At 45.5% G+C, this 12,181-nt stretch overlaps 3 protein-coding genes across 3 annotated transcripts; all 3 read right to left on the reverse strand.

Annotated features, from left to right (window-relative positions):
• Positions 1-6,932: 6,932 nt before the first annotated feature.
• On the reverse strand, positions 6,933-8,501 carry LOC139835585 (uncharacterized). The gene has a single exon (XM_071825446.1). It carries the CDS (start codon positions 8,499-8,501, stop codon positions 6,933-6,935), a length of 1,569 nt encoding a protein of 522 aa, XP_071681547.1.
• A 23-nt stretch (positions 8,502-8,524) lies between these two features.
• On the reverse strand, positions 8,525-10,141 carry LOC139835586 (uncharacterized). Its single transcript, XM_071825447.1, has 2 exons — positions 8,950-10,141; positions 8,525-8,820 (listed from the first exon to the last, which is right to left on the reverse strand). The coding sequence occupies exons 1-2, from the start codon at positions 10,139-10,141 to the stop codon at positions 8,525-8,527; spliced, it is 1,488 nt and encodes a 495-aa protein (XP_071681548.1).
• A 135-nt stretch (positions 10,142-10,276) lies between these two features.
• On the reverse strand, positions 10,277-11,416 carry LOC127328808 (uncharacterized). Its single transcript, XM_071825448.1, has 2 exons — positions 11,335-11,416; positions 10,277-11,250 (listed from the first exon to the last, which is right to left on the reverse strand). The coding sequence occupies exons 1-2, from the start codon at positions 11,414-11,416 to the stop codon at positions 10,277-10,279; spliced, it is 1,056 nt and encodes a 351-aa protein (XP_071681549.1).
• Positions 11,417-12,181: the final 765 nt, after the last annotated feature.

The raw sequence follows: 12,181 nt of genomic DNA on the forward strand, positions 1-12,181 counted from the left end.
AAAAAAATAGTTGGATCTGTTTGCCTTGCTGTAATCTGCGTTCATGGGGGCAAAGAAAGCACATGGCGATAAAAACCTACCAGGACTCTTGCTGGATTACTCTGCCCTGACCCAACAAGCCCAAGCAGACTGAGCTTGCGATGGAAGCGCATACTGAGCTTGCGATGGAAGCGTAGACTGAGCTTGCGATGGAAGCGCAGACATGCCTGTCCGCCGGCGCCGCTGGTACACTTTCAAAGTCGGAGTTTGCAGGACTTTCAGCGGGATGGATTTCACCGCGGATTTAGTCTCAGACAACAACGCCTCCTTCCTCTTCTTACACTTCTTCATGTTCTTCTTAGACAACTTGTTGAACGATGGATGAATCGCTGGAGGAAGAAGGAAGGGACAAGCAGGTGGGGATAGAAGGGGTCGGTGTAGAGCTCTCCGGGGAGGGTTCCCCGGGGAGGAGGATGAAAACTGGAACGAACAGGACAGGGATGGGACTGGGCAATCTTGTCCGTCCATCCAAAATCAAAGGGCGGGAGCACATAAGACTTTGGGCCATTGACAGGCTGGTCCTGCCACAAGCGGACCCCAAGTTTCAGCGATTCAATGTCAGTGAAAAGATGGGCAATGTAAAAGAATCTTGTTCGGGGTCGGCCGCGGAAGCCAAATCTCTGTGTCCCAAAGTCTACTAGTAGTCTACTCCTATGTAGGTATAGCTGCATAGCCATCATACCATTGCATTGATCGAGCTGTACGCCTTTACCACTCTGATTCAGGTCCAAAATATTAGTGTTCTCTTGTCAAATCAAAGGCCTTGTCAGTTTGACGAAATGGACGTTCTTTAACTCACAAACTACTCCAAGGACATCATTTACGGACTACTCAGTTCGGCAAAAAGATTCTTGAAGCCATGTACATATTTTCTGGATCGATTTAGTAATTTGCTACAACTGTAATATTATTTCCAATTTTCAGCAATTTATTTGAATTTTAGGATTTTACTTATAAATTTCGCTAATTGACATGTGTAGGAAAGATAGAAAACAACTAGTGTATGCATGACCAATTAATCTGACTAAATAAATCTTATAGTGGCCACTTTGCATCACTCAAACTGAGAGTGCATGTTAGATTCATATGATAGAATAATGGAGAATCGCTATGACATATGCCTCCTTGAATCCTACGGGAAAGAAATCTACGGGAATTGGTAGAGCTAGGTGCGTGATGGTATCATAGGAAAGACAAAGGAAATTTCTATATAGATTGAGAGTGCATAGCATAGTTGTCACAGATGCATATGAATTTTTCCAAGAGGTCTAACCTCTTATTAGAAATCCCATAGGGTTGTACTAGTATAAGAAAACAATACATAGAAATTTTGGAGGATTCAATTCTTCAAATCAAACAAGCTATATAGGGGGAAAATCATATCCTTTGATTCGTACAATTTGTATAGGAGTTATGTAGGATTTGACTATAGGAGTTATGTAGGATTTGACTATAGGATTTGAATATTTGTACGGTTGTGTAATATTTCTACCCAGATCAATTCACATACCACCGGTTATGTATTTTTTTGGGCTATAAAAATAGGAGGTGTGGTATATTTGATGTGTGTAGAGATAATCTCACCATCTTATAGCCACCCCTAACATTTCAAGCAAACAAAAAAAAATCTATACCACTACCCACCTCTCGTCCTACACTCAATTCCTACACAACCAAACAACAAAAATTGGCTATCCCTAGCCAGGTGGTTGGGGATACTCTCACCCCATAAACCTATCTCCTAAACCAAACAACCCCTAATATGGAGGGAAGGAAAACCTAGTATCTGATACTGTACAAAAACACATAAAGCAATCTGGAACCGTCCACATAGAATCAACGGGCCAGAGCAGATGCCTTCTTTGGGAAGGGTCTTGCGCGGAAGCCAAGGAATCCTCTGCGTCGACAATCTGGTGTAGCAGTAAAATACACCATCATAGCGGAACATTGATGGAGTCACTACAATGCGTCTGAATTCGGGTATAGTCTTGTCATATCAATGGCCATGTCAGTTTCTCCAGATATAATCTATCCGTTAGCTAGTACTACTACTCTAGAGGCTGACGCCACATGCAGAAGTTGTACAGTACTACGACTACTATCGAGTATCGACTAGTCCGATCACGTCCAGGTCCCAACTACTCAAAAATGGCCGTAAAGAAAATGCAGAAGTAGGATGGGGCCACGACAAAAGACATACATCTATTTATGGACAGAGGTAGTATCATATCAACATGCATTAGCATCTCATTTGCAACTAGTTGCACTCGCATCCTATTATCGGATATCACACTTCTGCACTTTTAAAAATTATGAAGAAAAACAAAACTGGGACACATATTATGTTGTGTATTGCTCCACATGTCACAGATGAGTATGTAAAAAAAATATTTCTAGCTTGCACAAAAAAGACAAATGATATGTGAATAGTTAAGGAATATTATTCACTTTGGTCTTTTCTTTTTTCCACAGCTCACATATGGTCACTTTTTGAAACAAATGTTTAGATGTGCGCAAGATACAACATAACCCGTGACTATGATTTGAATTTACATTTTTTTACAAACTCGAAATGTGACATCCGACAATAAGATGAGGGATCAACTAGTTGCGAAATGTTTGCACTCCTGACCATGCATCTGAATCTATCTACTAGACTACTACAACAACATACAAAATGCACCAGTTTTGAACTAGACATGTAACAGCAGTACTAACCGTTGGTTTCCAAAATCTAACGCTTGTGATTAGAGGGATTCGCGTCAAGAGATACCACAACAGCATACACTTCTTTCTAGAACCATCATGTAGCCATTATGTAGAAGAAGAAAAAAGCAGGGTCACACCAATATCACACATCCCACTCGATAGTAAGAAAGGTTCCAAGTTATTGTTCCCATTTCTCAACTGGTCATACCTTTTTCGATGGTGTAACCTACGTAGTATAAGTTATATATTAGTTGTATGGAAAGTTTGAGCAACATTTAGAACATAATTTTGTACTCCTAATTGGTCCAACATGCATGCTAAGATTGGGGTCTTCACCTTGAAACGGCGAGCGCCAAAAAGCGGGTCAAAATCGCCCAGATCCTCGAAGATATCTACAGGCGCAGCCGCTGTATGAGAGACGGAGTGGGAAACGAGTGGGGCGATGTATGAGAGACGGAGTGGGGGTGTAGTATGTACTATAGTAAGACGGCGAGACGGCGAGGTCAGAGTGATTAAGACTAGTCACAATGGGAAGTACGTAGTACGTAGTATCATACACTACTAGTTTGTGATACTACCTCCACAATGCATAGTATCATAATATGGTTCATACTTATGTCATATTTAAAGTTTTGTAGAATCTCAATGCAAATGTGTGTACATGATGTACTAGTTGAATGCCCGTGCGTTGCTACGGGTCATTAAATTTATTTTATATAACATAAAATACATATAAAAATGCACCTTTATATATGAGATATTGTCATATGTATGTATCCTTTTGTGATGTAAAGCCCAATTGGTTTCTTCAGGAAACAACCACTTAGTGTCAATGTCACGTATGTGATCTACAAAAGTATCCCTACATACTAACTACATAATTGTCATAATTTTTTAAAATATATGAAACATGAATCAGTTTTCAAAAAATTATGGCCCCAAAAACATGAATCAATTTTTAAAAATGCCTTATATTATTTGATATATAGAGAGTATGGTTAAAGAAATATACATATTTGAAATAAATATCAAAATAAATATTATGGAAGTTATATGTCTCATGGAAAAAATCAAATGTCTGAGAAAACCTACACGACACGGAAATGCACTTTGAACCATGTGCATATGCTCCTCCCATCGCTATTTATATAAAAAATATAAAAAAAAACTTCGAATGAAAATTTTGCGCATATATATCGACACTCTATCTGCACACGCTAAGTTTTACGGACAATCGGCATTTATCTTGTCTCCTTTGTAAAAAGTATAAACAAATGTTTCATGAAGAGTATTTTTAACACCAAATTTTGTGTTTTTTTCGTATGACACAAAAATTGTTGTTTTTCATGAAACGATTTTGCGAGCATATAATGTCGAGATGTAAGTGCTATAATTTTTTTTCGGGATTTTATAAGCCAGGAGCATGTGCTGATTAGTGCAAAAACGCCTTGTCCTAGGTATTCTAAATAAAATCGTAAAACACTTATTCAGTCAACACTGAATTGGCCAAAAAAGGCCTTCGTCTTCCCTTCCCTTCACCCATGCACATTCCCATTTCCTCTCCTTTTCTGCTCAAGATCTGCGGCCGCTCCAGCTTCGACTGTGGTGCCCGTCCTCAATCTTGGCTTGGTGCTCTTCCATGTCCCTTCCTCCATAGCCTCCTTTATCGACCACTCCGGCGAATCCTCGGACAACTCACTGCAGACCTCGACGTCACCATGTCGTGCGCTTCGACGGCCGCCTCCGGTCGATCCCGTTACCATTTCCACGAGGCAGAGCAGCTGCGCTCCTCTCCCGGCTCCGGCCACCAGCACCGGCCCTGCAGCGCGTTGCCGTCCTCTTCACTGCGGCCATCTGTTTGTCTGATTCGTTGTGCCAGGCGGGGAAGGAGCAGGTTTTGGAAGGGGAAAAGCATATGCGACTGGTCTGGGATACTGTGAGTCACGAATTTTGCTCCTTCAATTCTTGTAGTGTTTGTCCATATAGCTTGATTTACGAATTTTGGTACTGTACAACTTGAATTGTATGATGCTTTTGTAGTTAAAATTGCATCGGTACAATTTAGTCTCCATGCATGTTATCCATATGATTGAACAAAACACTTTTATTTGTTGTCCAGGACACTCTAATGGACATGTTTTCAACTAAGGTTAAAGGGCTGAAACTAAATTCAACCGTTGCATCTGAAGTTCTAAAATCTGAGTGTCTGACACAACTTAGGCAGTCTTGAACAACATTTGCTTACCCTTTTGGTACCAAGAACATGGTTTTGATTTGGGGGTAGAACATGTGCTTAATGAAAACAAGGTATGTTTTATATCGAAAACACCGAACGGAACCCGGGACTACCCGAGGATGAAAAGCGTCCAATCAAAGAGCAACGCGTGTCTAACAGTATACGTATTTCCATCCGTATATATTCTGTATCTGTAACGTATTGACAACATGCTACCTTTACATTAACTCGATCGACTGCAAGTTGTGTCTCACAAAGCTGTCCTCCCCGCTGAGCTGAAGACTCTCCCTCCCCACACCAAGCAACTCACCATGGCGCCGGACCCCAACTCTCCTTCCTCACCTCTTCCTCCTCAACGTTTGGGACTCGAGCTCGATTTCGGCCGCGCCCGTGCCGTGCCGCTCGAGCTCGATTTCGGCAGCGCCCATTCCGTGCCGCTCGAGCCCGCACTTCGCCGCTCGAGCTCGATTTCGGCCGCGGCCGTGCGGTGCCGCACCGCCCAAGCCCGTGTCGTGGCCGCGCCGCCCGCATCGACGCTCCACCGCCCCTGCTGCGCCCGTGCCGCCCGATCCCGGGTTGACCGCCTCCGGGCCCAGAATCCATCGATTCTGGCCGATTTCGGTCAGAATGACCATCGCCGGCCGGACCAGGTCGATTCTTGCAGATTCTGGACGAATTGACCTCTGCCTCCATCTCCTGCGCGGGGTTGAGACGGATCTGCGCTTCAACGTCGTCGTCGTGGGCGTCGGCGGCTGGAACGCCTGTCGCGGCCGTGGGAACGACTGGCGACCGGTCGCGTGACTGGCTCGAGGTCCTCTCCCCGAATCATGATGCACAGCGTGGTCGACACGGATCAGCACTTCAGCGTCGTCGTCGTGGACTCCGGCGGCGCGAATGCCGGGGGCGGCCGCGGGAACGCCGGGCGCGGCCACAGGAACGCCATGGATTGGAATCGAGGACCGCCGGCAGCAGGAACGCCGGGCGACCAGGTATATGGATAGTCTGTTTCTCCTCTCAGTCAGATATGTCTGTATGCGCGCGTCCCCTACAATCCCTTTTCTTTCTCATGATATTTGCGTTCTCATACTTGGATTTATGGCATACTGCTTGCATCTGATTAGCTAGCAGCAGCTTAGCAAGTGCCTTATGAACTCTGAAAAATCAATATATCCCATTGTGAGGAAACAGCGCGTATTTATTAATCTGTAGATTAGCAACATTTTTATTTAGTTCTTTCATATTTTCAGTTGGTCTCAGTTTGATATTCAGAGTTATAATTAGTCTGTTGGGCATTTTCTTAACTTTTGTGTATGCTTCCGTCTCAAGAAATAATGTCAGATCATAATCACTTGTTTACATGCATGTGTAATGTGCTAATTATGCTACTGTTTTGCAAGTAATCCCTTTGAGTAATCCAGCCTGATATTTTGATCTACCTTTTTCTTCCTGTGCAAAGCTGAGAATCAGTTCAGCAACTCCTATGTAGAATAAAAGGACACTGTACTATTTTGTCAAATTTTGTTTCCTAGCATTAACTACTCTGACATTTGCCTTAACACTTGCCGTATTTCCTCTAGTATCTAACTGGTATAGAAAAGTTAAAGAAAACGTATTGATTAGCTGCTATATTAAGTGCGAATCTCCAATCGAACATTGATGCTCACGATTTGATCCTCGCGCGTAGCCAGGTTCCGAACGTCCGGGTCGTGTTTTATATCTGCTATTTTTCCCTGTTTTGACTTATCATATTTCTTCTTTAGATACATAATTTTCTGAGACATTTTTAACATAAGTAAATGAACACTAAGAACAAAAATGTTGCGGGATAAGGAGCTGTGGCATGACAACGCAAATATTATAGTATTTAGAAACACTTTAAAATGCTCATATATCAAATACTTTTACAACCATTATAACTTTAAATCTGCTCGAATCTGGTCTAGCGGGTTCAAGTGCTAAGAACTTCCTTGTAGACTATGTTCAATGTGGTCGTCACTAAGGACTCGGTTCTTTTTCTTTTCTTTGAATTATTTGTCTTGTCCTTTCCATTGTCCTTGATGGCGAGGATCTTGATGTTACTTTTAGCGGTGGCTCTGGACAACGCGACATACAGCTGGCCATGAGAGAATACCGGCTCTGGTAGGTACACGCCCACAGTCGGGATGGTCTGCCCTTGCGCCTTGTTGACCGTCATGGCAAAACTGAGCCTGATCGGGAACTGCTTCCTCTTGAATCTAAATGGGAACATGTCGTCGTCGGATGGGCATAGAGGTATCCGAGGAAGAAACACCCTCTCCCCTGCGTGCTGTCCCACGACGATCTCTGCGTCGATGGCGTTACTCTGGAACCCACGAACCACAAACCTCGTGCCGTTACATAGCCCGTTAGCTGGGTCGATATTCCTCAACAATATAACTGGGCAATTTATCTTCAGTTTAAGCGCGTGCGGGGGAAGCCCATTAGGAGTTAGGTCATTCAGGAACTCTTGAGGGTAGTAGCCGTGTGGATCGTCCTCCGCGCTATCAAAGCTATAGTAGATCGTCTCCTCGCCATGAAAACGCTCAATCATGTGCATGTTTATTCCATCGACACTGTCGTTCCTTGTGGAGAGAATCGCTCGAGAAGTCATGTAATGCGGATTTTCCATGTTGTGGTCTAGGGCAGGAAACACGTGGTCGATCAAATTCTTTATATCAGCCGCGTCATTGCCTGTAGACGACACACATATATCTTCGGGAAGCCGGATGTTTCCGTCCTCATCGGTTTCCTCAGTGCCGTTACCCACCCTCAGGAGGTAATCCGCGAACCATCGGTCGTTTTGCGCCCTCATGTTCTTGACGAGCTTTAGCTGGCGCATGCCCTTCCAGAGTTTCGAGCTCCGTAGACTTGCGTCTATTATCTGACCTCGTGACCCTTTCCTCACTACCGGAAGCACCTGCCTGAAGTCCCCACCGAACACGACAGTCTTGCCCCCAAAAGGTCGGTATGGGCATTCCATGATGTCTCGCATGCTTACGTCTAACGCCTCAATTGCCTGCCGTTTTGTCATGGTTGCCTCGTCCCATAGAATGAGTGAAGCCATTCTCAGGAGCTTGGCTGTCCCACTCTGCTTAGTGAAGCTGCATGATTTTCCTTCTTCAAGGTTTAGTGGGATCTTGAACCTCGAGTGGGCTGTCCTGCCTCCTGGCATGATTGAAGCGGCAACTCCTGACGTCGCTGTGGCCAACGCGATCTTTCTCTCTCCTCGAACCCTAGCGAGCAATGCCCTGTAAAGGTAGGTCTTCCCTGTGCCTCCTGGGCCATCCACGAAGAATACGCCCCCATTTCCGCCATCAACTGCCGCTAGTATTTCGTCGTAGGCAAGCTTCTGCTCGTGGTTTAGTGAGGTCGCTAGAGAAGCGTCTTCCTTGTCTACTTGGATATTGGTTTCCTCGATGACCTCCCTGGCCTCTCCATCTGTGTTGTCATAGGTCTTGTCGATGTCTGGTAGAGGGAACGATTTTATGTCTTTGCCCATGGACCGCAAAGATGCCCCCGATATCAAGCAACACCTTCTGCTCCACTTGCTTTTGGGCATGTATGTTTACGCCGGTAGTCGTCAGACATCGCCTCAAGGTGCCTATCCCAAAGGCCACGCACATCTCCAGGCTCGCAGAATACCAAGATTGTTGCGAACAGCCTCCTAAGTGAGGCTGGCATGGCGAACTGCTCTGACTCGGTAAGGCACTCGTCGAGCGTGTTGTCAGCCTCGATGAGACCCCTCCTCTCAGCGGCTTCACGAAAGCTATCACATATCACACCGTTCACTGTTTTGAGATCTTCGAAGGACCTTGAGCCTGGTACGTGATTTAGAAGCACCCTTAGGAAGTATCTTTCCCCCTCGGCAGGATGGGCTGATACGATTCGACCTACTTGTTGGCCCTTGTCCCTTTACTTCCAGTACTTTGTTGTTTGCCATGTGAAACTTCTCGGAAAATCTTTGTAAAGAATATCCCGAGCCCACGCGTGCTTCTCGTTAGCCACGAAATACTCCGTCAGCATGGATGGGTTCTCTCGGGCGGCGACGTTGTTTAGGTTATCTCCCGCTTTGAATGTGACCATTTGCATATTTTCGAGATGAAGCGGCAACGGTAGGACCGACGGGTGGTTTTCACATAGCTTGAAGCCGAATATCCTCCACATGGCCTCTGGTGGAGTAACCCACCTTGCATCAACGAATCTCTTGATCTCGTCTATGTTACCATCAGCATCGGGCTTCTCGATATTGAATGAAGTTTGATCGTGGCCCTTATATACGTACTTATATAGGTACTTGACGGCCTTTATGCTGGAGCACACCTCCACGTTGATGTGGCAGTCAAACATCCGCAAGAGGTATGGGTTGTAAGGCACAACCCATCTATTGTCTAGCATCTGGCCTCGGACCTTCGCACAACGGCCGTCCTTCCGTCTCCGATAAATGGGGTATGAGTCTTTCCCTTGTACGGTGGTCTCGTTGAACGCCCGCGGGTACCTACACTTGCACGACCCATCTTGCATGCACACGTTGTTTGGCTTGAGGACACCACATGGGCCGTGCATCATATGCTTCACGACTATGGCGTATAGCTCCGGGTACTTATTCTTGTCCGGGAGCTCGGCGGATATGACGCGGTCGTACTGCTCTGGCACAATGAGCTTATAGTTTGAATCCATGATCAACAGAAAATGAGCGTGTGGGAGGCCCCTCTTCTGGAACTCGACCACATAGACGTAGGCCTTCACAACGCCTAGGATATGCTTCTTGGTCAACATCTCTTTCATCGTCTCCAGCTTGGACCTAAACACTCGGACCACAATGTCTGGTCGGTCTTGTGGGGTTTGTCCTGGAAGCAGTGCATCTTGTATCTCCTGCCAATTTGGGTTACAGGTCATCGTCAGGAAGATGTCAGGCTTGCCGTACGTTTGCACCAACGCCATGGCGTCCATATGTCTGCGCTTCATGTCTCGGAAGCACCCTTGGAACTTCCACGGGAGAACAATCCTTGTCCCAATAGCGCTTGCGCGAGTCTCTCCAGCCGTGATGCTATCCACAATGCCTTTATATAGATCGGCACGTATCTCTGGCTGGTGCTCCCTGAACCAACTCAACCTACAACCCTCAATCTTTATGTACATGTCGACCGCAAACTGTTGGAAGAGACGCCCTCCATGTAGTATGGGTGAATATAGCCGGACGCGTCTGTAGTCGGTAACAGTAGTAGTCCCTTACGGAGACGCATATATTGGCACCTCCATCTGCGTGAGTGACAATTAAAAGAAGGTTAGGTGAAGTACAAAAAGGATAGAAAAAATTGCAGAACTATCTTGAACAACCGAACCTTCGTCCCCGCGGTTCTCTCTTGATAGTTGCGCAACGTGCCAAGGCGTATCACGTTTAGGGAGATTTGGATGCCAACCGAGCTCCCCCTTGGGGAAGAAGAGGGGGTACGAGAGCGGGTCATAGCATCCTTGGGTGGCATGTATACTATGCCTCTCATTGTTATTTCCGTATAGGGTAATGCTGCGCTTGAACCTATTTGCCAGGTCGCTTCCCTCGACCCAGATCGCAGCCACCTCGGATGACACCGGTAAATTGTATCTCCGTTGGTCTAGCTTCTTGTCGGTATTCAGTTCTATATGGTAGTCCTGGAGGTTGTCCTTGTGGGCGCCCAAACTCCTGAACTTCTCAGAGTAGGGGTTTCCTTTTAGTATGTCCACTACCTTCCGCACGACCTCTTGGTCCAGGTCTTTGGTGGCTTCCTTGCGATGTACCAGACTTGGATCATCGTCGTAGAAGTAGAGTTGTAGATGTTCCGGGCAAGAGTTCGGCCCGAATGAATGCATGTTGTGGTACATCTTGCCTTGAGCTCGGAATGTGTACACCCTGGACCTCATGTTTGTGCAGTCGTTGTCTAGGCTGACGCCAAGAGTTGTGAATGAGAAGTGGCCGTTGAAGAATCGTATGCTCTCCCGAAAATGTCGAGAGTCTGCATCTGCGCTAGACCATAACCTCATTAGCTCCGGGATAGGCTCTGGTTCAGCCAGCTTTATAGTTCCGTTTCGACAACAAAAACCATCGGTCTCACGCTCAAACTTCTTAGCATGGCAGTGTTCGCAGTTCGGTTCTTGCTTTAGAATGTGTGTGCTGTTTGGGAGGTTCGAGTACACAAAGTCAAAAGGATCGATAGATTCCGCGCCGGATGAGTGTGTCGGTGTATCAATGTCCATGTCATCAGCGTCGTAACCTACATATGCATAGAATTTCATATCAGTATGTTCATCTTAACTCGTATAACAGAGAGGGCTGATAGAAAGGTTGGCATAAATACCTTCACGGGTATAGCACTGCTCGTCCATGAGGTCAACAGAGATGGCATCCTCGTCCATGATACTGCTTAGGAAGCTCTCCATGTCTCCTACAACATTATGGATTCGGTAACTATGGCGCTTTAATGTGCCAAGATGTAAATAAAAAATGTAGTAAAGATGTGTATGTTACCCTCGGTCCCAATGGTATACGCCGGCATGCTTGTTGAAGGGGAAGCGGGAGCTGAATTATTTTCCTCTCTGGCGGGTAATTTGTATGTGCTCGCATGCATGTTTATTGTAGGCAAAGTTGCTGCAGTTGGGCACGGCATAGCGATTGATTCAGCGCATGGGGTGTTCCTTCTAGCTTCAGCAGTTGCTCTGCGCTGAGCTAGCAATGCTACCCTCTCCTCTTCAGTTTTGTTTTGCCTAGATATGCGCCGTCTTGCATTCAACTCCTGCTGTTCTTCTTTGGATTTATTTTGCCTGCTAGCCCTTTTATGTATGTTCCTCTCATCGACCGACTTGTTTTGCTCGAGTGCTCTTCTACGTGCATTAATCTCCTTCCTTTTATCATCTGTCAAACTATTTCGCCGAGCTCTATCATTATCACGTCTTGCTTGATTTATAAACTCTGAAATATTTTTAATTGTTTGATGGTTAGTTGTTCATACTATATATATGTTTTTGAAAATGTACGGGTATTGTAAAAAAAATAGAGAATTACCTTTAATCATGACTTCTGGCTGCTTTGGAGTTTGTATGTCACCGTTGCTCCTTTTCATCATGGTTATTATGAGATCGATAGCTTCGGCATGTTCATCATCACTGCTGAATGGTTTTGCTGCGGCATCTTTGTCTTTGCTGGGT

The sequence above is a fragment of the Lolium perenne genome, chromosome 2 (genome assembly GCF_019359855.2).
Source record: "Lolium perenne isolate Kyuss_39 chromosome 2, Kyuss_2.0, whole genome shotgun sequence".
In the NCBI taxonomy this organism is placed as follows: domain Eukaryota; kingdom Viridiplantae; phylum Streptophyta; class Magnoliopsida; order Poales; family Poaceae; genus Lolium; species Lolium perenne.

Excerpts from the sequence above, each read along its gene's own strand:
- LOC139835586 (XM_071825447.1), bottom strand. The coding sequence starts at position 10,141 with ATGTACATAAAGATTGAGGGTTGTAGGTTGAGTTGGTTCAGGGAGCAC. Across the intron at positions 8,821-8,949 it reads TTACAAAGATTTTCCGAGAA|GCTCAAGGTCCTTCGAAGAT; the intron begins GTTTCACATGGC and ends ATCACGTACCAG.
- LOC127328808 (XM_071825448.1), bottom strand. The coding sequence starts at position 11,416 with ATGGAGAGCTTCCTAAGCAGTATCATGGACGAGGATGCCATCTCTGTT. Across the intron at positions 11,251-11,334 it reads GCAGTGCTATACCCGTGAAG|GTTACGACGCTGATGACATG; the intron begins GTATTTATGCCA and ends ATGCATATGTAG.
- LOC139835585 (XM_071825446.1), bottom strand. The coding sequence starts at position 8,501 with ATGGGCAAAGACATAAAATCGTTCCCTCTACCAGACATCGACAAGACC.